The sequence below is a fragment of the Pseudoliparis swirei genome, chromosome 15, assembly GCF_029220125.1.
Source record: "Pseudoliparis swirei isolate HS2019 ecotype Mariana Trench chromosome 15, NWPU_hadal_v1, whole genome shotgun sequence".
In the NCBI taxonomy this organism is placed as follows: Eukaryota; Metazoa; Chordata; class Actinopteri; order Perciformes; family Liparidae; genus Pseudoliparis; species Pseudoliparis swirei.
In genome coordinates this window covers 6924415-6950214 of record NC_079402.1, presented here as the reverse complement: position 1 = coordinate 6950214, position 25800 = coordinate 6924415, and the positions used below count along the sequence as shown (strand labels likewise).

At 41.1% G+C, this 25800-nt stretch overlaps 1 protein-coding gene across 1 annotated transcript in view; it reads left to right on the top strand.

Annotated features, from left to right (window-relative positions):
* Positions 1 to 25542, top strand: part of atp8b1 (ATPase phospholipid transporting 8B1) — a 33890-nt gene extending 8348 nt beyond the window's left edge. Inside the window, exons 4-30 of the mRNA XM_056433232.1 lie at positions 5127 to 5240; positions 5343 to 5441; positions 5688 to 5749; positions 6051 to 6123; positions 7156 to 7226; positions 7893 to 7975; positions 8256 to 8414; positions 10042 to 10130; positions 10752 to 10942; positions 11822 to 11906; positions 14495 to 14618; positions 15364 to 15407; positions 15975 to 16131; positions 17026 to 17217; positions 17857 to 17969; positions 18118 to 18282; positions 18670 to 18781; positions 19981 to 20056; positions 20875 to 21007; positions 21121 to 21249; positions 21352 to 21508; positions 21606 to 21829; positions 22060 to 22143; positions 22378 to 22623; positions 23037 to 23175; positions 23753 to 23883; positions 23991 to 25542. Coding sequence (XP_056289207.1) covers positions 5127 to 5240; positions 5343 to 5441; positions 5688 to 5749; positions 6051 to 6123; positions 7156 to 7226; positions 7893 to 7975; positions 8256 to 8414; positions 10042 to 10130; positions 10752 to 10942; positions 11822 to 11906; positions 14495 to 14618; positions 15364 to 15407; positions 15975 to 16131; positions 17026 to 17217; positions 17857 to 17969; positions 18118 to 18282; positions 18670 to 18781; positions 19981 to 20056; positions 20875 to 21007; positions 21121 to 21249; positions 21352 to 21508; positions 21606 to 21829; positions 22060 to 22143; positions 22378 to 22623; positions 23037 to 23175; positions 23753 to 23883; positions 23991 to 24224 — 3486 coding nt within the window. The 3' untranslated portion in view covers positions 24225 to 25542. The remainder of the gene's footprint in view (positions 1 to 5126; positions 5241 to 5342; positions 5442 to 5687; positions 5750 to 6050; positions 6124 to 7155; positions 7227 to 7892; positions 7976 to 8255; positions 8415 to 10041; positions 10131 to 10751; positions 10943 to 11821; positions 11907 to 14494; positions 14619 to 15363; positions 15408 to 15974; positions 16132 to 17025; positions 17218 to 17856; positions 17970 to 18117; positions 18283 to 18669; positions 18782 to 19980; positions 20057 to 20874; positions 21008 to 21120; positions 21250 to 21351; positions 21509 to 21605; positions 21830 to 22059; positions 22144 to 22377; positions 22624 to 23036; positions 23176 to 23752; positions 23884 to 23990) is intronic.
* Positions 25543 to 25800: the final 258 nt, after the last annotated feature.

Genomic DNA, 25800 nt, shown 5'->3' with positions numbered 1-25800 from the left:
TCTGGTCCAAGATACTTTGGGTTTGGAATGTTTTAAATAAGCTATTCATCGTGCTGTCTTTATCAAATCAGTCAGCAGGTACAGTTTCTTCCTAAAGGCTGTCACTAGTTTCATTTCATTTTAGTGGTGCAATGGATCCTAAAACCCACGGTTCGGATCAGTCACGGATTGGTTCATCACAAAAGAAAAAAGGGAGCAAATTACTTTCACAGATCCCTGATTGTGTTTTTTGCCGCCAATACTAATTAGTGATCATTGATGATTCATATTTGTAGATGGAGATCACTGTAGGAGCCATTAGTTATGTCTGTTTCTTATATGTTCGAATGTGAAACCTATCTCAGGTTGACCATGCAGGTTGACTACGGGTGGCAGTGTGTTTTAGAGTGGCAGGTAGTTTATACAGGACTGTCTCAGAAAATTAGAATATTGTGATAAAGTTCTTTATTTTCTGTAATGCAATTAAAAAAACAAAAATGTCATGCATTCTGGATTCATTACAAATCAACTGAAATATTGCAAGCCTTTTATTCTTTTAATATTGCTGATTATGGCTTACAGCTTAAGAAAACTCTAAAATCCTATCTCATAAAATTTGAATATTTCCTCAGACCAAGTAAAAAAAAAGATTTATAACAGCTGAGTGTTTGTCAAGGCTCAGGAAACCCTTGCAGGTGTTTCGAGTTAATTAGACGATTCAAGTGATTTGTTTAATACCCTACTAGTATACTTTTTCATGATATTCTAATATTTAGAGATAGGATATTTGAGTTTTCTTAAGCTGTAAGCCATAATCAGCAATATTAAAAGAATAAAAGGCTTGCAATATTTCAGTTGATTTGTAATGAATCCAGAATGCATGACATTTTTGTTTTTTTAATTGCATTACAGAAAATAAAGAACTTTATCACAATATTCTAATTTTCTGAGACAGTCCTGTATATGGGGCACAGGTGCAACTGAGAGATGTAATGATGCATGGGTGACGGGGAGATCGCACGTTTTTACCGCAAACAAGACACACTAGAGGGAGACCAGTGCCCCTCTCCACGGACCTGGTTAACTGAGTTAGCCAGATAATTTTCAGGATAAGATAAGTCAGGCTTTTCGGTTCCACAAAGTAAGTTTGGCAAAATCACCATAGCAACACATCCATAAACTTAAACCTGCTACAGCGCAGGCTAACTTAAGTTCGCTGGATAAGCTTGTAGCTTCCCTGGAAATAAATGGCAGCTCTCTTCCTCTAAAAAATAGATACCATTGATAAAGAAGTGATATTAGTTTATTAGCGTTTTATAGGAAGAGGATTCTTCGAGATCGCCAAGATCCGTTATCACATAATGATGACTTCGTATACGAGCGCTATCGATTCCGCCTACCTAGAATCATTTATTTTCAGACCTTCTCGAGCCATACATTGATCACGCTGCAACAGCGTTGACTGTCTCACAGACTGTATGCAGAGCCTTACGGTACATACAGTGTGGTACATTGTGGTACAGTGTTGGAGATGCGGAGAACATCGGGAAAGCCGCTGCATGCCATGCTGTTCGTAAAGTTTATTTGGCGCATAAACTTATTGATGTGTTCATTACATTCCCTGGCCATGTCTGAGTAAATGCATCATAGAGGGCTTTTATTGAATTGCAGGTAATTGAGTTATTTAATAATTTAATGAAAATGCATTCCTATCACTATTTATTACGAAGCTTATCATTGTGATCAGCACAATCTTCTTAGGTCCTCCCACCATCTTGACCATATCAGCCCTCTGTTTGCTCAAATATGAAGGATATGACACTGACAAGCTTTTCAATGCATTACCATGGCACATATTGTATTGACCCACCATTCTGTATCATGTTTTCGTGCTTAGTTTTTACTTGCTCGCATGCCCTTGAAGGCTGAGTTCAACCTAAATGGGGGTTGAAAGCACTCGTCATTATATGACAGTGTTATTAGTACACCACAGCATATCATGTTTAAGGTGGACTCGGGGAAATAAGAGAGAATCGCACACAATTTGGTTTCACAGCTTTAATTGATTGAATTTCTGATTATGAATAATACATACATACATGCTGATCCGCCCATACACAGATTTAAACTCCTAGTTCTATATGATAATCTACACATACACATATAGTACATGAAACATAACCCATACAGTACATACATCCTCATAAGTATCTATTAATTTGTTTCAATGAGATACTCTTTGGGCTAGTTTGTATCTACTTATGCTGAAACAGTTGAGAGAATTATTTTAGATCTCATTGGATGATTCATTCCATTAAGCCGACTACCAGCAGGCACATTTAAAGAAATATAATTGGATTGATTGTTGTGATGAGGCACTTAAAATTAGCCAATCCATTTTTCAATCTTTTCCCCCAACATTTACACATTTAACTGTGATATTTTACCATGCTTCTTGTCTAGGCCTTGCAGTGGTGCCGGTGTTAGATTTTGCCATGATTATGGTCTGGAATTCCTCATATGCGTTCATGATCATCTCCTGCCCGTAGAAAAAAATAAGGCTCTTCCTTTGAGTTCATTAGCCATTGTGCTGTTAGAAAATCACGGTTTCGGTGATCGACGCTTCCCCCTTTTTGAAGTAGGACGGGCACACGCAACTATCCTGATTACTGAAGTCTGGTTCCAATTAACGAGATTGTTTGAGCGAGAGCCAGCTTTTGAGAAACCCACATAGCCTGACTTCAATCATCGGGTTAATTGAAGCTGGCTAGTAGGACATTTGATCGACTTAGTGGAACCACGTACAAGGAACAGGCCCAGGAAACTAATAGATATCAAGTTGTATTGTCAGTTGTGAACTATAATTCAATGGGGAACCTCACCCAAAGATAGATACAAACGGCCTGGAATCTCTTTTATGAAAGAGAGTAAGGAACATGATCTTCTCCCGAGTCAAGTGGCTAGTCACTATCAGTCACGATAATGACTTTGTTGTTTGATTATAGCAGCTGGTCTACAAGTATCCAAGTGATATCCTTTTACTTTTTTATTTGAATTGTGTGTTTTTATGATTAAAGAAAATACTATCACTAACAGACAGTATTTCTATTCATGAAAACAAAGAAGTAGTTTTAATGATTTAGATATTAGAGCTTAGTGTAAACGGTTCATAATTAATCTCTAATATCTATTTATGTTGTTGTAAAAACATTTCCTTCAAACAACTGTATTCATTCAATTCTCGCACAAACGCACTTTTCAAGATTACATGTGAACACATCACAATAATGTTATAATCGACAGTTGCTCAATAATTTTCTCTGAATAGTCTGAACGCAGCATAATGTAACTGAACATAACCGTCGTTCTCCTCCTGTCAATTTGCATCTACACCCCTAATTAATGTCACAAATTTAAACTGCAGATAATTGCATTTGTAGTAGAGATGTTGTGACCGTGTGGATAAGTCTGCTACATGCGTGGAAAAGAAGATGAATGTGCTTTTTCTTTATTCAAAAGTAACATGGTACACTTTAAATCGTATGAATGTTACAGCTAGCTGGTTATCAATGTGCCATTGTTGGTCACTTAACGAGACAAAGTGATCTCTTTATTTTTTTACATTTTCTTTTACCATTGAGCCCTTTTTAATAGAAAAATAAATTGATGCATCATAAGTGATATTAGTTTTACAGCAGCTTTTAATACTGCATTTATCGTTAACTGAGCAAACATAACCATTTGTAAAATGGGCATCGGGACACTTTAATCTACCTCATACTATACATTTTATGAGGGATTTTAGGTCTGGTACACCATTTTTATATAATTCCCCAAGAAAGGTGAGTATAGAACATGAATCCCAGGTTAAACTTGATGTACAACACCAACAAGGAAGTCAGCTGTGTTTATTTAAAATTAGTTTTTTTTTCTGCCTCCTCCTTTTTGCTGAGTCATTTGAGTGTTTCTGTGTCATCTGTCTTTCCGGAGGCTGAAAGCTGATCGCCCAGCTGATCCAACCTGGATGTCACTTATAGACACAGCAAGACTATGTGGAACTGGAGCCAGAACATGTTTCTAGTTTCAAGTTTCGGGAGACATTGCAGCAATACCCTTAACCCTGTCACCTGTCTACGTACTTTTTTTTAGTCTGGGGCTATTTTTCCTGGTTTGGGCTAGTTCCATTGTTGGTTATAAAGCAGCCAAGGATATTTTCGACTGTACATTCAACTTTATCCTACTTTTATGTCCGAACTTGTGGACAAAGTCCGATCCATAAAGAAATAAAATGGGTTTTCCCAGTTTAGTGTGGAATAACTTGATTGTCCTGCGGAAAGCCCTGACCTCAAGCCCATCAACATATTTTGGGTCAAGTAGAGCACTGACTGGCCTCCTGGCAGCATAGTCAATGTTATTTTGTGAAACAAAAGTCTCGGAACAGATCTGGAGTTGGTAGGGCTTCCGTGTCTTGGTCGGGGACACTGTGGGAGGGAAGGACTCTCTGCTGAGTGGAAACCAGACTGTTATGTAAAAGGTCAGAGGGTTATCCTGTGCTGAAATGCAGCACTGCCTCTACTACAGACACCATGGCACCTGCCGATTTTGGACAAATGATGCATTTGGTTTTCCGAATCAAATGCATGCAACAGTACGTACTATGAGAAAATGACTACTTCTCTGGATTTATTCCCTCAGTAAACATTGTACACATTAGTTTATAGTCTCGAGAAAAAGTTAAATCAGGATATGTCTTAGGGTGGGATTACCATGTGATTGACATGTCGTAACCAGAGCTTTGTACAAGATTTCTACGTTGCTCCGGCGCAGTCCAAAAAGGATCACTACCACTCACTGGTTGCAAAAAGAAAACACAATACTGTGGCCAAAATTCAACATGGCGACTGCCAAATTGCCAAACTCAAGGTTTCAAAACCACAGTCCGCAAACCAATGTGCGACATCACCACGACTGGCTTCTAGATGGTCTGAGTTAAACTTGCTCGAAATCCGAGTAGCAGAGTTTATTAGCCTGTACCAAGGGTCAAAACTGTCTGATTTTGAAATGCATTATTTCTGAAAGGTTAACTGACTGCTTGAAAATGTTAACTGACTTTGCACTCATTTTATCATTGTGTTTCTCCTCGGCAGGGGAACGCCATCAAGACGTACAAGTACAACGTCCTCACCTTCCTCCCGCTGAACCTGTACGAGCAGTTTAAGAGAGTGGCCAACCTCTATTTCCTGGCTCTGCTCATCTTGCAGGTACTTCTGAAAAAGAGATCAACCCCCTGTCTTCTGATTGATGTAGTAGATGCAACAATAATAGGACCAATAAGTGCCATTGACTGTTTTTTATTTTATTAGATTATTCCAGACATTTCTACTCTGCCCTGGTACACCACACTGATTCCTCTGGTGGTGGTGCTGGGAGTCACTGGCATCAAAGACCTGGTGGACGATCTGGTAATAAAATAAATGTGATACCAGTCCATTTTAATTTAGCCAATGCACAAAAGTATGTACCTTTTTTATTTTTATTAGAAAATGTAATATTATTTGCAACATTTTGTAAATTTTGCTCAATCAATTTAAGACAAATAATTAAAAAACGATTGATTGCTGTTTAAGCGACAGCACATTGACATGTGATTACATAAGTATAAAATTATCAGGTTTGTCCTGACCTTTTTTTAATTAAAATGGTTCCAGGCACGGCACAGGATGGACAAGGAGATCAACAACAGGAAATGTGAAGTGCTGCTGGATGGCGGGTCAGAACAAAACCTTTTCTACTCTTTTAGTTAGAACCATCTTTAAAAACTGAAGCCATTTTTGATAAATGCCAGTAGCTCAAGTTCTCGGTTGACAACGTGGTTTAGATTCTTAACAATAAACCAAGAAGTATATTTAGCATTTTTAAATTAATCCACTTTAACATCTGATGCATATCAAGGCTTGTTTGTGTTGTATTTGAGGTTTGTTCCTGTACAATGTGGGCCAGGAAGTAGATGCTCCCCAAAATGAATTGTCCACCCATTAATAAGTAATGACAATATACCAACTCTGCTTCAGGTTTAAAGAGTCGAAGTGGAGCGACATGCAGGTTGGAGATGTGGTTCGTCTAAAGACGAACGACTTCATTCCGGTATGATGACTCATGATGATGTATTTCTAAAATGTATAAGAGCTGACAGACTGAAGCACGAGAAAAGATTGTTAAAATGTGCTTGTGTGACTTCCTGCCATTTCCAGCTGACCCAAAGGGCCACCTTGAAACCATCAGAATTCCATCAAAGAAACAGGTTGCTAACTTTGAGGAAATTATTATTATTTTCTATCTAATTGTCATCAACTTAAAACTATTGAACTGTTCTAAAAATAATTGTAATACCTGGTTACATTTGTCAGACTGGGTGTCCTGTATCCTAGTTAGCTAGCAATAATGTGGCTAACTGCTGTAGATCTGTTCAGTAAGTAAGCCCATATTAAAGCCGGGGTGGGTAATAAATAAAAGTGTTTTATTTGTTGAAATTCTCTTTCCAGCCCGACAACAATCAGTAAATCAAATGATCTGACAATTAAAAAAATAATAATTATTGCTGTGGCAGGACTGTAATAAGCCCGTCATTTCATTCGGCTTCAATGAAACAATTGGATGGTTTATCTCGCTGCATGTGTTCTGCCCAAGACATCCACAAGCTGCGAGCTTGACAGCTGTGAGTGCTATCCGTAGCCCTGTTTGTTGTTTATGTTATTTTGATGATTTTGGTCATGTAGCTTAGTAGGCCCACTTTAATGGTCAAGACCCAGTTCTGTTGAGATGAACAAAGTACCAGGGTCTGTTAGCTTGGAATAAGAAGAGATCAATTGGGACATATATTAGCAGTACTGTACTACGAAGCTATATAATAACATTTAGTTGTACAATCAGATGATTAACAACAACAGTGGTGCTCTGTGGAGAGGACCCGCTACCAATGTACATGGAACACATTTGTAAACATCGTTTTGAAGATTATTTTCTATTTCGGCTCTAAATCCTCCACACTGGCCCCTTTTTGAAGCAGGGCAGAAATACACCAGAATGCAGAAATGCACCAGAAGTTGCTGATTTTTTTAATCGGAATGTGTGATTCTCTATTATTTATTGTGTGTGCATTTTTATTATCTTCTTCAGGCTGACATCCTGCTGTTATCCAGCTCCAACCCAAACAGTCTCACCTACGTAGAAACAGCTGAGCTCGACGGGTAAGACCATCCAACCTTTTTTCAAAGTTTGACCAATATCTCATCATTGTTATCATATTTTTATGTTATCGACAATTGTTTTTGAACTGTGATTTTCAAATTGAGTAATGGAATACATTTTTGTTAAGAGTGACGGCTGCTCAGTGTTCTTTGCTCTGAAAAGTTTTGGTTTTGAGTCGTAGTTTCCTCAAGAGTCAACACATTACTCACCGATAAGAGCAAACGTGTAAAGAGCTTAATATACCTGGCCGTGTGACCGTATGTTGAGTGAGACACGCCTTTAAAAAAAAATCAAACGCAGGCCTGCGAGTGGCTCGACTGGAACTATTAACTAGCTTTGTGGCATAACGCTTGCATCATAACTAAGCTTTATTTATCCTGACAAACATGGAGATAAAGGAAATCTTTCCATTATCCAAACCGCTTGTCCTATTTAGGTTCTCGGGGGCGATGTAAACGATCGCTTACATTGGGCAAAGGCAGGGTTCACCCTGGACAGCTCGCCAGTTCATCGCAGGCCACATTAACAAAAACATTTTTTCATTTAAATGGTAGAAATAAAAATCCATCCCCCTAAATCCAACTGTTAGGTTTTTTGTCTGTTTGGCTGAGATTCTGCTTTCCTCAGAATTTTCAGTCCGTGTATGTTTTCTTTTTTCCCTGCAGGGAGACCAATCTGAAGTTTAGACTGGGCCTCCGAGTGACTGATGAGAAGCTGCAGGAAGTTCATCAGCTGGCTGTGTATAATGGTAGGCAGAGTTCACTCCTACAGTCACTCAAACCAACTTTCCTGAAAACAAAGTTTTGAACAAAAGTTAAAATATAAATATTTTTAGGAATGCAAAATTGTTTATTTTAAAATAACACTACTTTGTGTATTGAGAGGAATATAAATTGTAATGGAAAACATTTTCATCCACACCAAAATGGAAGAGCTAGTGAATGACTAATATTAATAAGCACATTCTGTGTTTGCACTACGCAGCGTAATGGAAAGCCGTCCTTGTGTCCTGTTCGTCTCTCCCAAAGGTCTGATTGAGTGTGAGGAGCCGAACAACCGGCTCGACAAGTTTATGGGGACGATGATGTGGGAGGGGGAGCGCTACCCTCTGGACCTGGACAACATGCTGCTCCGAGGCTGCAAGATCCGCAACACAGAGGCGTGTCACGGCCTAGTTATCTTCGCAGGTGTGAACCCCTCGACTTGAAATGTCTTTGGATGTTCTCGCGTTAGGTGACGCCTGATCTATAGGCAGGGACAATCTACATTAGAGCTGAAATCATTAATCATACCTGCAAACTTGTCACCTTTCGGTGAAATTCACCGCTTTGAACTCAAAATAGGTCATCCACTTGAATCGTGGAGATCCGAAGAGTTTTTGTTTTTTGGGGGGGGGGGGGGGGGGGCGCTGCTGCTGCTGCCGCCGTTGAGATTGCAGTGAGACGTGGAGAAAATGTGAAGTGGTGCTCTTCGCAATAAAACATCTTTGATGGAACGTGTCGAGTCTTGGCCAATCCGCGTTAAGATGTCCACAGCATTTGGGGGTTCAGGTTAGCTTGAATGTCAGCCCGCTACATCTACTGCTGTCACGCTGCACGGTGTATCGATACTAACAAAGTACCCGTACGTTAAACACGATGTGATTTAGCATATTTTTAGTATCGATACTTCATTAAGAGAGCGATCAGAGCGCACGCGCTGCTCCGTGTCGAGCTGTCTGCGCACACTGCGCAGCGCTCACAGCGAGAGAAGTGGCGCAGCTTTAGAGACCGACTTCGGCTTAAAAAATAAAAAGATGCCAGAAGTGAAATGTTTCAGTCTGTAAAGTTCTGTAACTCTACAGCTGCTCATGCTGATGAACTGTGTATCATCTGGTCAGAGACTAATGGCCTCATAGTGTATAATCAATGCTATGATGGAACCATGTTGTTTCATTAATATCTTGCTGTATTAATACTAATATTACTGCCATTTGTTAAGTGTTGAAAAAGTTGGTAAAAAGTGATCCATACAGATGTTTTATTTATTACAATTATAGATAAATATACCAGTCTAGTATTTATGGTACCATATTGTTTTTATGGTATTGTATTGAATTCTGGTATCGGGTATCATGATATTTCTGGCAGGTATGGTATAGAAGTTATAATGTTAGTATCGTGACAAACAGGTAGAGACAGAACAGACTTAAGGAAAAGTCCATGAGGACTGTTCAGGCCAAAAAAAAGGAATTTGGTTCATGAATGACTTTAACCATATTATATATAATGACAATGTATATTTGTTATTACTATCAATATAGGGCTTAGTCAGAGCGGAGGACCTTTTGTTCTTAAACTGTTTATTATCATTATTTAGATTTGTGGTCAGAACAATAAAATGACCGTAGTTGTGGTTCTAAAAAGCTCCTGCACCCACCCCCCCCCCCCCCCCCCCGTTGTCACCTTATTCACCTCATGAGTTTGCAGGTATGATTAATACATTGTTGATTTAAAAAGAAAGGACTCTGCAGACATTTTGATAATTGATTGCTTACTTTCTTTGTCTGACATGATTGTGAATAGTTTTGGCTGCTTGGCGCCACAAAGGAAAACATTTGAAGACATCTTCTGCAGTTCTCATGCTTTCTTTAATTTTACACTAAACTATTTAGGGGTTGAGAATTAAAATAATTGTCCCTTGCAGCCCAAATCACCATTCATTCCTAATTACCAAATTCAATTTAATTGTGATCGTAAATAATTCAAACTATTATTGATGATCGACAACTATGACTATTGCTGGCCTTCACCATTTTGATATATGATGTTGTAGGCGCCGACACCAAAATCATGAGGAACGGCGGGAAGACGAGGTTCAAGAGGACCAAAATTGACGAGCTGATGAACTACATGGTTTACTCGGTAAGACGAGCAGGAGGCAAAATGCATCACCATAACAAACCTTCTTGATATTGTAAATACTTGGATTAAAGTTGTGATTTACGAGAACAAGATTGCACATTTTCAATAAAAACCCAACTTGAATATGGCTTGAGATTATAAAGTGTCCTGCCACTTTGCTAGGTTTAATCGACTTCACACCACAGACGCCACCTTTTTTAAAGACTTGCCGCCGAGTGCAAACTTTTTTCATTGTCGGTATTTATTTATGATCGTGAACGATCACAGAAAGAACTTGAAATAAAACGTATGTTTCTTCCAGGAACTTTGCCTCCTTGGCAATTCCAAAGTCAGATGATAGGGTGGCGTTACAATGGTTTCATAACTCAAGTTACAGCAGTGTTTACGGGTTGCGTCTGGTGTGTGACAAGGTTGATCTAACTTCACAAAGTGAAGCGATGTGGTTCTTATAATATTACAGCATTTTTCTTGAGATATTATCCCCTTGCCTCCATTCTAATTTTTACCTAGAATGGCCCTAATATGCTGTCATAGTCAGCTACATGTTCTTAGTGTGGTTCACCAATTATACCAGGTCTGTTTCATAGCCACCCATTGTGTAACTGTTACTGTTTCCTGTAGATCTTCGTGCTGCTGATCCTAGTGGCGGCAGGTCTGGCTATCGGGCACACCTTCTGGTACGAGGAGATCGGCGCCGATGCCTGGTATCTGTTCGACAACAAAAACCAGGGCGCCTCCTACAGAGGCTTCCTCAGCTTCTGGGGATACATCATCGTGCTCAACACCATGGTGCCCATTTCGCTCTACGTCAGGTGAGTAAAACTCCACCCGCGTCCCGCTTTTTGTGTTTACTTTGAATTTATTTATCTGGTTGATGAACATGTTTTTGTTGTTGTTGGGATAAGTAGTGTCAATGATACTTGGTTTGAGTTTCAATGTTACATTCCCCTTCCCTTTTTAAAAGTGAGATCTTTTTGCTCGTTAACGTTCTGGCTGCAACAACTACTTATACCACAAATACTATACTATGTCTGCAAAAAGACATGGGTGAAATGGAATAGGTACCGTTCTACAGAACCCTTCGCTTAGTCCCTCCCCTTGATGCAGACCGGCTAAACATAGCGTATCACCGGCTGTGTAGACTCTCGTGCAATCGAGAGTTTCTTTCGTTTTCAGGCTGGTTTTGTATATTTGGAGCTGGTCTCACGACGTCTAATAGTGACGCTCGCTACCTGCAGAGGTCGGAAGTTTCTATGCCATGAAAATAATGTATGGAAATTCTTAATCTAAAATGTAGGAAGAAAAGAAGAATGGGTTTGACCCACATTCAAAATACTTTTGACCAAAATATCTACTGTTCTTTTGAGAGCTATTAAATGTTGAGAGACAGATGTGATCAACATGGCTCAGAATTTAACTTTTATTAGCTTTCATCTGGAAAATGTTTGTAAGAAATTAATTTTTCTATTAATGCTCTTTTTTAACTTTGCTTCCTGGTTGGGTTTGATATCAAGTTGGCAGCAGAGTCTTTATGGCATTGGTTTCCTCCTCTTTACCCTGCGTCACATTTCCTCTCGACTTCAGCGAGAACACCTGAGTTCTGACCCACTGTTGTCAGAGAGCAGCACCACCTCCAAGAAATAGTTGTCCAAGTCCAGACTCAATCTCCTGTTTGTGTGCTTTGTTTTTAGTGTGGAGGTGATTCGGCTGGGCCAGAGCAAGTTCATCAACTGGGACATGCAGATGTATTACCCAGACAATGACACACCAGCTAAGGTACATTATTCCTGCTTTTTAGAAGTGTTTTCATATTCTAAATGTAACACGTGGCACATCCAGATTACTTTTTTCAAAGAAACGGAAAGAACCAATGAATTCCTGTTGACAATGTTCCAGTCCATAGATCTTGATCAACTAAAAATGCATGATGTACTGAGCATGACTCGTTATCACAGTTCCCCTCCCAGTCAAGAGTTTTTATTTGAATAATTCATATATTTTTCTGAAAAGTGTTAACACATGCTTTAGATGTTTTTTGCTCTAAAGCAAGTTTAACACATGGAAATTCTTAATATGGTTTGTTGGGCAAAAAAACAGTTGAGTCGCTAAATGGATTATGGAAACGCCTTTGCGAAACAAATCTCTTGTAGACTATTTGTTTTCCGGTTTGCAACCCCTACTTCTTCCAATCCGTTTACCGACGGATTACATCTATGCGCTATGCCTAAACTATAGCGCCAACCTCTCTGACCAGACTACGGTTTGCATAGTCGAGTCGATGCACCCTGAATCCGTTAAATGCACCCAATTCTCAGATTTTCAAAAGTTTGCTTAAAATGTGTTTTCTTGGGATTTAAATGGAAATGCCACTTTTGTCATTTTATGATATGTTGTTAAACAAATGGACAACGAGTGGTAGAATGGCAAATTAATCTTCTCTAACCATAAATGGGTTCACTGTTGTGCTTAAATCGTTTGTGCACAGTAATAATTATTTATAGGAAACGTTAACATCACTTTATAGAGACCTCTTTTCTGAACAGATTCGGCCAGCACTTTATCCTGCAGATGTTTTTCTGTTTTAATTTAAATAATTCAAATTGTATAATGACGCAAATAAAATATGTGAATATTATTAATGGGGACCTTTTGCATTAGACCCTGAGGTTTATGTTGTATTTTGTAGAAAATTGTAATAATCTGGCAGTTAAGGGTTCCCTCACAATGATGAGGCATTTAAAGGGTACCTGTAGTGAAAACGAATATGTAGCCAGATCAAAAGATAATGTGTTTCTAAAGGTTATTCATGCACTGACGGTCCAGTATTCAATAACAATACGTAGTTTAGGCTGTTCAAAGTCCTCAACTCCGACATGCGACATTGCACTGGAGCTTGAATATGTCGCGGGTGGTGTGACGTCAGATCGTTGAGAGATCGACAGCCAGCCACAGCGGATGTGTTCAGATACCAATATAAACAACGTCGAGCGCTCGCAAACAAATGCTGAGAGATTGATAATATGGACGATGAAAGATTGTCTGATTCAGCAACTGGATACTTGTTTGAACCTTTAAAAGCAGACTATCCCCATTTAGTGAATTGTGACAGCGATGATAGCGATGATTCTGATGAAGTTGATGCGAAGGACCGCCGGTCCAGATGCTTCACCGTGCGGACCGTGCACGCAAGTCGGCGGACGTTTGGTGCAGTTGTGGAAATGTGCCACAGAAAACAGACATAGAGTGCATTTGTTGTAAAGAGCACGAACTTATGTCCGATGATATAGTGTCATTAGACCTCATCTGCTTCACACAAAAGCGTGAGCTTGATAGCTACATCGCGCATAAGCCAGCGCTGGAGATGTCTTTCATTGATGCAATGTTCGGCCGACATGTTCGGGGGTGCTCGTGACTTTTTCTTTGCTCCGTCCGTCCCGATGCGCGCAAACCGGTGTCGGGAGCTCCGCGGCGCACGAGACGGCGGGCAGAGGACTGTTAACGCAACACGTAGAGACAGAAATGACATGCTGCTGCTGTAATGTGGCGCTATAGAGAAAGTGACAGGGGGGCGGGCCAATTTTTTTTAATGTCATGCGATCTACCAATACTACGCCGCGATCGACTGGCAGGTCGCCGCGATCGACGTATTGAGCACCCCTGATATAGATTGTGTAATTCTTGAGGCCACCGATCTATCCCAAGAAGCAACGCGTGTAGAAGTGGCTCCGGATTGGCTGAATTCCTTTCAACGACTCAACGTCATAGTTAGCTTTGACATGAGTAAATAACTAGCAAAATGGCTGCGCCCTGAAGCGTTCACGGACTCGGAATGTTGACAAAGAAATGTAAATCCTCGGGCTATGCGTGACTTGTTGACAATAGCGGCGGGGTAAATATGATTTATTTGATGCGCCGAATGGATGTAGCACGTTGTTGTTTTGCACTACAGGTACCCTTTAACAGAGGAAAAGTCTGTATGTACTCCCACCTCACTAAAACAGCCATCGCTGCAAAAGCTCATATTCATGTAGTTGTATTACTCCACACAACCTACACTAAATGGATCAATACAGTTTATTAGACAATCATGTGTATGTTCTAACGGTGTCACTTTTTACCGCTATAAACAAAATAATAATAAATTCTCAACTCAAGGTCCATTTAGTCGCCTTTTCTGAGTTTTCTCACTGCTTCTCACTGTCTCCAACCGCAAATTTAGTTTTTCAATGTTTCGACTGCTGATCAAATGACCAAAGATCAATTTTGAGATAAGTAACGACCGGAGGAATGCAGTTGAGAAAAAAGGTAGCAGATTGGCAGTGATATCTTTGCCCTGATCATTTTCTCACTTTTCACGAGTGCAGGCTAGAACCACCACCCTGAACGAGCAGCTCGGTCAGATTGAGTACATCTTCTCCGACAAGACGGGAACTCTCACACAGAACATCATGGAGTTCAAGAAGTGCACAATCGCCGGCCGCAGCTACGGTACCAATCTGCTTTATTTCACTCTGAATCTTTGACATTTTAGTGAGGACTGAGACAGTCTCCCTGTTTTTTTGGGGGGAGTTGATCAGATGTGAGGTCCTGGGACAGGGATGTTGTATGTTTACAGATTTTAAAGCCCTGTGAGGTAATTTTGTGATTTTGGGCTATACAAAATAAATTGAATTTAATCTATAGTGCAAGTTAAAGCAGACCAGATGCAGAGAATGGGACAGATTTTTTTTTCTTCACTTTGACTCGAGTCCCCTGATCTCAAATTACTTGATAATAGTCACTATTTTGTGGCCTTCATTTGATACGTTTTGCATTTTTTCTTCGACCAAGATGTCAAACAGTCAGTCGTCTCCAACCAATGTTAACCTGTTGCTCACCTGTGTCCATGTCAACAACTGCCCGCGCAGGCAAATGGATTAAGTTTTTACAGCAATAGAACCGCGTAAGAGTTTGCTTGGAAACGGTTCAAATCAACTGCGGCACAATCCACCCAGTTGTTTTGGTCCGCACCAGAGTATGATTACTGCGTTTCACAACCGACTCAATACTTCTTGTGAAAGCGCCCCACGTTGGCGCCCCAGCATGGAAAAGAAAGCATGTACAAACATCATGGAAATCCGAGACAAAACGTATGTTCTTGATGTGTTACTTTTTCTGTGCCTCTGTCCATGTTTGTTCTTTATGTGTTTTTACTGCCATGACTTGTTCCAAGTTTTTGCTCTCCTGTCCACAGGTGACCCGACCACAGCAGAGGGAGTGTCGCTGGACCGAGGAAGGGTAACGTTTAAATATATATTTTGTGTTTAGTTCCAAAATAACAAGATTCACGTGTAAAATGTGACAACACATTTGAAGGTTTATCAAATTGTCCTTTGCATGAGAACATATGACATGGACAAATTATATTTCCATACTTTAGATTGTAAATAGATTTTCAGCTTCATACAAAATCATGATGATATGTAACGTAACTAATCTGAATTACAATTTGTATTTCACATCAGTCTTGTTTCCACAACTATACAACCTTTTGTAACCCATGTATGTAATATACAACGTGTAGAGCACATTTTTTATTTTTTAGTAAAGCAGGAGTTGTTGGCATTGTTTGAAAAATAATAACATGGAAAAATACATAAATCACAAAGCGTATAACACTAATGATCACTGAATATTACAATGATGCACAACAAGTGTAAATGTAAATGTCTTGTGTAAATGTTTTGTGTAAATGTTTTGACTGCTTACCTGATGAAGAAAAACAAATATTACTCGCAAAGAAAAGTGCTGTAACTCACCGGAATAATCCCTGACTATTTCTACTTATTTTCTCCGCCCTGTTAGCCGGTGGACTGGAGCTGGAACCGGCAGGCTGACAAAAAGTTCACGTTCATGGATCATTCTCTGGTTGCCCGCATCCGATCCGGGAAGGATAAAGACGCTAACGAGTTCTTCAAGCTGCTCTCTCTCTGCCACACCGTTATGGTGGAGCACAAAGACGGTAATCCCCAAATCCTTTCGTTTGGGGCACAGGGAGTGGAGCTAATTAGTAAACCGCAACCAGCATAAGCACCTGTCTATCAACCCTAAAGAGAATATTTGAGGTGCATAGTCAAGATTTTTGTAATTTACAGTAGATGACGTTTGGAGAAGCAGCACAAGAGGAAAGCGATTTGCTGCTGTGGAAGTATTTTAGACACCTGAGGGAATATACCAGTTCATGTGCACGCTATATTTAGAATATTTGCACTTCTTTACCTCTTCTTCAGAAACCCCTTTCTGGCGGGGAACTGCAGCCGTTATCTTTGCTTATTTCAAAGACACCAAACTCCATGATCAAAAACAGTCATCTTACCACACAGGAGTTGCTGGTGTACCGCAACTACCTTGATTGGTTGGTTAACTTGTGTTAAGTATAACTTTGATGAATCTAACTAACCCTTTTTAAAAACACCAGTCACACAAAAACCATCAAACAAATCGATCGAGGCGACAGAAGAGCTGTGAGGTGAAATTATAGAGCATAGATGGATATAACTGCTTCAGCATCCCATCGGAAAGGGCTGTCTGATGGTAAGATGAAGCTGGGAAAATATACTAAATGTAGGATATAATTTTCGGACAACACTTTTTTTTAGTTTTTGCTGATGTACCCGACCACAGCAGTCCACCTGTGCTGGTACTCTAAACTGGAGGCATGCAAACTGTCATCTACTGTAGGTTACACACTGGCTATGAGTAAACAACTCCTGCAACACATCCAAACTATCCTTCTGAAGCTGCAGTAAGCAGTATTTTCGAGATTGTCAATGAATCAAAATGTATATGAAAAACACTGCATAGACTTGGCATCAGACAGGGCCGCCTCATGTATGGGTTCACATCTTCCCCTTAGGCGAGCTGGTCTACCAGGCGGCGTCTCCCGACGAGGGCGCCCTAGTGACGGCCGCCAGGAATTTTGGCTTTGTGTTCCTGTCTCGCACGCAAGACACCATCACCATCAAGGAGATGGAGGAGGAGGAGAAGACCTACGAAATGCTGGCGCTACTCGACTTCAACTCCGACCGCAAGCGCATGTCCATCATCTGTACGAACACACACGCACACCATAGCACATACAAATACACATATATTTCTGATTATATTTTGGTACAGCAGTTATAATAGTGACATGCCAGCTCTCAAAAATACTGTTTGCCAGTTATCCGTGACATTTCGACCAATACATCCAGCTTTTACGTAGAAGTTTTGGGACTGGCATACAATCACAAGGCATACGTCCGGAAAACATTGGAGCTGCTCATGTTGTGCTAGCTAGCATAGCGTCAAAACATGCACAGTCTTTCAGATTTAGCTTCGCTCGACTTCAGCTCGGACCGTAGATAAACTACTTTATCAACGAACATAAACGTGCGTGTCGCATCCATAGCCGTGAACTACTGTCGCAAATATGCTGACCTGCGATCTAATGATCCAGTATGTAGCATCTATTGGCAGAACATGGATTATCATATTCATAACTACGTTGTCATTGGTGTATAATCACCTGAAGCTCAGAATAATTGTCCGTAAGCTTAGAAGGATCCCTTCATATCTACATAGGGAGCGTGCCAAATAGACCTCTTAGGAACTTGGCTACGAATTATTGACTTCAGTCCAAAAAATTACCAGTCCTAAGCTTTGTGTGGAGGCTAAATACTCTTGTTTACTCTCTCTGCTCTCTTAGTGAGGTTTCCTGACGGTCGCATCCGTCTCTACTGTAAAGGAGCAGACACGGTCATCTACGAGCGACTTTCCCCAAACACCAAGCACAAGGAAACCACCCAGACTGATCTGGACGTGAGTCTATAGAGCTTACCTCTCATTTACACTGTTGGATTTCACTGCCGTGTACAGCTCTACGTATGTAGAGAAACCACAACATGCGTGTACGCAGCTGCTTCAGCTGCTTTGAAGGAAACGTGGGCTGCATCTTTTTGTGCTTCAGGTCTTTGCCAACGCCACCCTGCGGACGCTTTGCTTGTCCTACAAAGACATCACCACAGCGGAGTTCGACACCTGGTCCCGTGCACACAAGGAGGCCAAGGTGGCCATGTCCGACAGAGAAGGCGCCCTTGATCGCGTGTACGAGCAGATCGAGAGCAACATGATGGTGAGTGGCAAACAACGGACGTTTCTTGTTTGTTTTTTTCTTCCTATTTTTGCTGTCTACCTGGAACGTGGAGTATGTAGCATTCTGGGGATTTATCAGCAAAAATGGAATTTAATATTCATGTTCTCATGAGCATAGAATGCCCGTCATATCTACATAGGGAGCAGGTTCTCATCATAAATGTTACACCTCAATCTTTCTTCAGCAGCTCCAAACACTGGCTCTAGAGAGCCTTTTGCTTTTATACATTGCCTAATATATGCTTGGAAAAGGGAGGGGTGAGCTTGTTTCAGTCTGCAACCTCACCGACGGGGTGCCACTATATCCAATACATTTTAGCTCTCTTTTTCATTATTTGATCTACATCTGCTGTGTGCCTCTGTCCAGCTGATTGGGGCGACGGCCATCGAGGACAAGTTGCAGGACGGAGTACCAGAGACCATCGCCACACTAGCCAAGGCCGACATTAAAATCTGGGTCCTGACTGGAGATAAGAAAGGTACCATCAGAGTTGCACTGTGATCTTACCTGAACTCATGATGGCAGTAAGAACCGCTGTCTGAATGGGGGGGGGGACAATTGTTAATTGGTTGATTTATGAATTAACCTGCCCTCTCTATATAATAAGACATGACACTGGATCGACACCAATAATGAAGCTGCTTACTCCTTGGTTTTGGTACACAGGAAGTGAACAGTGGAAATGCTATTTTTACCTTCGCATTGAAAATGCTGGAACGTTATGTTTTGATCGCTGTGTATTTATTTATTTATTTATTTGTATGCGTGTTATTCGCAAATCTCAAAAAGTATTGAACCGAATCGCATGAAATTTGGTGGGATGATTGTTTATTATCCGGGGACCAGTTGATTAGATTTTGGCATCGATCGGGTCAAAGGTCAAAGGTCATGAACAGGTCAAAATCTTTCGCAGAACTCAAAAAGTATTTAACCGAATCGCATGAAATTTGGTGGGATGATTGTTTATTATCCGGGGACCAGTTGATTAGATTTTGGGATCGATCGGGTCAAAGGTCATGAACAGGTCAAAATCTTTCGCAGAACTCAAAGTATTGAACCGAATCGCATGACATTTGGTGGGATGATTGTTTATTATCCGGGGACCAGTTGATTAGATTTTGGGATCGATCGGGTCAAAGGTCAAAGGTCATGAACATGTCAAAATCTTTCGCAGAACTCAAAAAGTATTGAACCGAATCGCATGAAATTTGGTGGGATGATTGTTTATTATCCGGGGACCAGTTGACTAGATTTTGGGATCGATCGGGTCAAAGGTCAAGGTCAAAGATCATGAACAGGTCAAAATGTTCTTGAATCGCATGACATTTGGTGGGATGATTGGTTATTATCCGGGGACCATTTGATTAGATTGTGGGATCAATCGGGTCAAAGGTCACGGTCAAGGTCATGGAAAGGTCAATTATTTTTTTTACCATAGCACGATACATTTTTGTCCAATTGGCATGCAACTAATGCCAAAATGTTCATAATTCAATGCCCAATCTTGTGATATGCGAAGGTATGTGCTCTACCGAGTGCCCATTCTAGTTTTAAGATGCGTTTAGAAGCATTTGATTGTCTGATCAGAGCAAGCTGCGGAATCTCCTTACATTAATAACAACATCTTCTGTAATGATTTCTCCCCTTACTTGGAATGTGTTCCATCTTTCTCCCCAGAAACGGCAGAGAACATCGGATATTCTTGTTCACTTTTGACAGACGACATGCAGATCCACTATGGAGAAGACATCAAGTGAGTTGGTTTCAAAAGTCACTGCTTAAATAGTAACGTATCGATTTCTAATAAAGCCCTTAAAATCAACTGAGAGGAGTTATTTAAGTTCCAACTGTATAACATTAGAAGACAGGCTTGTTGGTTCCATGTTGATGTATTTATTCATAAACTATGTTCATATTTATCCCTGGTCAAATGCCTTGCTCTCCAGAACTCTTAGATGAATTATATTATTAATCAAATTTGTTTTGCTTTTATTAAATTGTTCTTGTATTCTTCAAATACATCTGCTGCTGTTATTAGTATTATTACCTTCGCATTGAAAATGCAGAAGGTTATGTTTTGATCGCCGTGTATTTATTTATTTATTTATTTGTATGCGTGTTACTCTCATAACTAAAAAAGTATTAAACCGAATCGCATGAAATTTGGTGGGATGATTTGTTATTATCTGGAGACCATTTGATTAGATTTTGGGATCGATCGGGTCAAAGGTCAAGGTCATGAAAAAGTCAAAATCTTCTTTTTTATCCAATTGGCATGCAACTAATGCCAAAATGTTCATAATTCAATGCCCAATCTTGTGATATGCGAAGATATGCGCTCTACCGAGTGCCCATTCTAGTTACTACTGTTATATGTATGATGCAAAGGTTCTATGACAGAGGATGTGGTGTGCTGTACATATTATGAAGCCCTCTGAGGCAAATTTGTGATAGTGGTCTATACAAAAAAACAAAATAAAATGTTAAATTGAACCGAGCCCTTAACATCAGGGCTCAATGTCTTTCCCTTCTATTCGTTTAAGCGTTTGTCTGCTTTTCCTGTGTTTGCAGTGAGAAGCTGGGGAGCCGTCAGGCCCACCGGAGACAGGGGCCTCAAACTTCACGTCACGGAAAAAAGAAACCCGCAGAGCCTTTCTTCCCCGCGCCGGGCAAAAATGCTCTCGTCATAACTGGAGGATGGCTGGTGAGCTCCATGTCAAGATATACACCATTTTCAAATACCGATAGGTTTTAAATTTGGATTTCCGGCTAACATGATTAATTGTGATCTATTTTTAAAAAAAAATTATAATTCAGAACGAGATTCTGTACGAAAAGAAGAAGAAGCGCCGTCGCCTGCGCCTGCGTCGTCTGGGGAAGCGGGCGCCTCCCATCAACCCTCAGGACGGAGAGCCGATGGACGATTGGGAGAAAGAGATGAGACAGGTGCAGCGCCGTGAATGTTTAAAATGTTCGATTCAATTGCACCGATGGTGCCGTCACACGGCGAGTTGACTCTATAACAAATGCGGTGGGCTGTCTCTGCAGATCGACTTTGTGGACATGGCCTGCGAGTGTGAGGCAGTCATCTGCTGCCGCGTCACACCCAAGCAGAAGGGCAACGTGGTCAGTTTGGTGAAGAAGTACAAGAAGGCCGTGACACTGTCCATCGGAGACGGAGCCAACGACGTCAACATGATCAAGAGTGAGGACGTCAACAGAATTCCCAATAAAAGACAAACCGCCTCCTGCGTGCAAAGCATTCCAGTGACTAACTATTTCTCCCCCCCCCCGACCCCCAGCTGCAGACATCGGGGTGGGCATCAGCGGCCAGGAGGGGATGCAGGCCGTCATGTCCAGCGACTACGCCTTCGCCCAGTTCCGCTTCCTGCAGCGCCTCCTGCTGGTGCACGGACGCTGGTCCTACATCCGAATGTGCAAGTTCCTGCGTTTCTTCTTCTTCAAGAACTTCGCCTTCACACTCGTCCACTTCTGGTACTCCTTCTTCAACGGTTTCTCGGCACAGGTCAGCAGCATTTTTAGATATTCCTACATCATTCATTTGAATTGACCATTTGATTATGTTTATTTTGTATACCGTGAAATATTGGCGTCTAAGTGAAGCGAGAGGGAATGTCTTTCGATAGCCATCCTTGTGCACCACACTTATCTACAGCTAATTCCTATTAAGTCCACTTCCTCACAACTCGCCGTGGAAATCAACAAACGTACTGACTATTGTTCCCCTGTCTGCAGATCGCCTATGAAGACTGGTTCATCACTCTCTACAATCTCGCATACAGCAGCTTACCTGTTCTGCTAATTGGACTTCTTGACCAGGTAATGAACAGCCTCTGTTGTGTACACAAAGTACAGTCCAGATAAAGGTCATTAATAGGGGGTGCACTTTGGATTTTACACATACAAATGTTTTTGCTCATAAATCTTTGTTTAAATAATATCAATATTGTAGTTGGTGAAAGTTTAATGTTTAAGATAAAACGCAGATTAATGTGTTGGGATTAGTTAAGGTAAAAACTAACTTTTTTTTCTACCTTCCTCCTCCCTTTGCAGGACGTTAACGACAAACTGTGCCTGAAATTCCCCAAACTCTATCTACCTGGCCAGCAGGGGTCCTTGTTCAACTACAAGAACTTCTTCATCAGTTTGTTCCACGGCATCTTCATCTCGCTCATCATCTTCTTCATCCCCTACGGAGCCTTCCTGCAGACCATGGGGCAGGACGGAGAGGCCCCCTCCGACTACCAGTCCTTCGCCGTCGTCACCGCCTCGTCGCTCATTTTTATCGTCAACCTGCAGGTGAGCCGCGTCCAGTTTGAGAAATGAGTACATACGATGGTCCTTTAGGTATAATTGGGGTTTTCCAACCTTTGTGGGGCGGCTTTAGCTCAGTGGGGTAAGAGGGCCGTCCTGCAACCGCAGGGTTGTGGGTTCGATCCCCGCTCTCCCCATTAGTTGCAAGTCGAAGTGTCCTTGAGCAAGGCACTGAACCCCCAGTTGCTTCCCGGGCGCTTCACCGCAGCCCACTGCTCCTTAATAACTAAGGATGGGTTAAATGCAGAGAACTAATTTCCCCTTGGGGATTAATAAAAGTGTATATTCTATTCTATTCTATTCTTAAATCTACTTAAGGAAAAGTACGAGGTGGAAGTTTGATTTATTTAGCATGAATGACCAGCTGACCTTTGTCATCTCCCTCTCTTGTTCTTCAGATCTCTCTTGATACGTCCTACTGGACCTTTGTGAACTGCTTCGCGGTCCTGGGCAGCATAGCCATCTACTTTGGCATCATGTTTGACATCCACAGCGCCGGGATCCACGTCATCTTTCCCGCACCGTTCACCTTCACCGGTCAGTCACCAGCCGCCCACCACAGTGTGGCACGGCTAACTCTGCTTGTCTGGCTTTTATATTCTCCTAAACACTCAAGAGTTGCTCCTGAAACAAAAAATAATTTTGGTTAAAAAGTATTAATTATTTTTTGACAGAAAATAAATAAATAAAACAAATATCTGCCCTATTACAAACCAGGCAAAGCTTTTTGAAGCAAAATCTGCTATCTGTGAATGACGAGTAGTGTTTTAGCCCTTTGAGCGGTCTGAAGACTAGAAAACTGTTTGTTATTGCTCACATGCTGCCGTCAGCCAGAAAAAAGCACACAAAGACTGGAGGCACTGCTACTTGCCTACTTCTTGCTCGTACAAATATGTAAATTACACGTTGAAACAAGGGTTCTGTTGGAACAACAAAAAAGTCGGCTCTGACATTTTCCTTATAATAACATACAGGGACTCGAATTCTTGAAGTTTTTTTTTGCTGCTCTTGTCCGCTCAGTCTTTGCGCTGATAACTCAACCTGGTGTTTTACGGTAAATGGTCACATCAAAGCCCGCCGTCTTCTCACGGCGCGTGTATTGGATTGTTTGCAGGTGCAGCGTCAAATGCTCTGCGTCAGCCCTACCTGTGGTTAACCATCATCCTGACTGTGGGCGTCAGCTTGCTGCCCATCATCTGCATCCAGTTCCTCCATAAAAGCATCTGGCCCTCTGTAGGCGATAAGGTACAACAAACATGCTGCTGAGCCTATCTTTAAAATGAAATGGTCATAAAATGTCACTTCTCCCAACACAACAGTGTTTCGCTAATGTTCCCATCTCATCTTTCCAGGTTCAGAGGAACAGGAAGAGGTACGAGATGGAGATGGAAGAGGAGGAGAGGAAAAAGCCACCAGCCTTCCAGCGTGGCCAGCGTTCCCGACGCTCCGCCTACGCCTTCTCTCACTCCCGCGGCTACGCCGACCTCATCTCGTCTGGGCGGAGCATCCGATTGCGCCCGTCGGCCCGCGGCGGGACCCAGGGGCCCATCAAGGAGGTTCCCCAGAGAGAGGCCGAGAACATCTGACAGAGCTGAGCGGTAGATGGAGCAGAACTGTATCCAGAAATAGTTTGAGGAGTGCTTGGTTCGTCTTAATGTTGGTCTGTGGAGTCGCTGCTTAAGTGGTCAACATCGGAAACGGCAGAAACAGCCTGGTGGGAGTTTAGAACGACCTCTTCCTGTGGTTTATTGAAGTCTCGTTTAGGGAGACTTTGACTCCACTGCCTCCAGTTCCTCCTCTATTCACAGATGGCCGCCGTTATCCGGTTTTAGGTCATGCAGTGATTGTGTGACTATGTGGTTTGACTCAGGATAAAAACATTTAAAAAGATACAAGACTTATTTTTTAGTCAGTTTGTTGTAACGTTATTTAATATGATGATCATTTTTGGCATTCATAGTTTTAGCCAGAGGTCTGTGGAGCACTTTACGTTAGTGTTTTATTCAAATAAAAACTAAAAATCTATTTATGCCAGTTGTTATCTGCATGAAAACAGACATCTGTTTAGTTTTACTTCCATCCGTTGAGACGCAAATCCAAAGATTTGCTTGGACGCTCTCAAGCTGAACATATCAAGTATGCTCTTTTAATGTTTTATTATAAATAATGGTGGGATGTTACGATGACGGGCTATGCAAGGTGGTTGGATATTCTAAAGTGTCTTAATTTAAAAACTACTTGTAAATAGTGCTCTTTTCTCCTGTGCTGCATCACATGTCCAAAGTGACCTTACAGATGGATATTGTCGTCACTACTTTAAGGGACCTCAACCTTTTTTGTTTCTGCCTTGAAATCTTTTAAATACCTCTTTCAAATCCTATCATTTATTCTATACCTCATCTTTTTGTTCTTTGGATATATATACCCTGAGGTACCTGAAGCTGCAATTTGTCTTCCTTCAACAGCAGTGCTGACAGAATGTAAATTCAAGCGCTCTTTCCTTCCAATGGAAATAAATGCAGCAATGAGGTCTAGGATTATCTTCATTTGATTATGTCGAAGTAGTTTGTTCTGTTTCTTTTTTGTATTTGTTTTTCTTGGAAGTAACATCTCATGTGACACAATAATGAGGATTCACTGGTTGTCTACAACACACCCAAAAGGTGACAGTTGTCTTTTTCCAGTCCTGATAATCTGATTAAGGACGTTCATAAACCGCAATAAGCCAAAACTGACAGTTCTGTTACTGTATCCCCTCATGTTCCTGTATGCCGACGATGTCTTTTTATTACTGAATGGATGGAGGCTGCTAGTGATTGTACCGGCAACTGTTTGGTCTCTGTCATGTGACTGTATTTTATCATGTGATTGTTAATAAAAGCCAAGGGCACATTTGGCTATCTGAAACAAGTGTTTATTTTATTTTATTGTGGTGATTCATGCCTCATTTTATGTGGTGGTTTTATTTTTAAATGATTTGGGAAATATTAAGAACTACCTATGTTTCAGCAGGACCATGGCAGGAGGCAGGGCCATGGGTTGTAAAGTGTATTTATGGATACACTTGTAATAACCATATTAAAAAATCTCCAACTTATTGTAGATTTAAAGAATGTAGAAATTGAACCAGGATTTCAATAAATAAAATAGATATGCTTCATT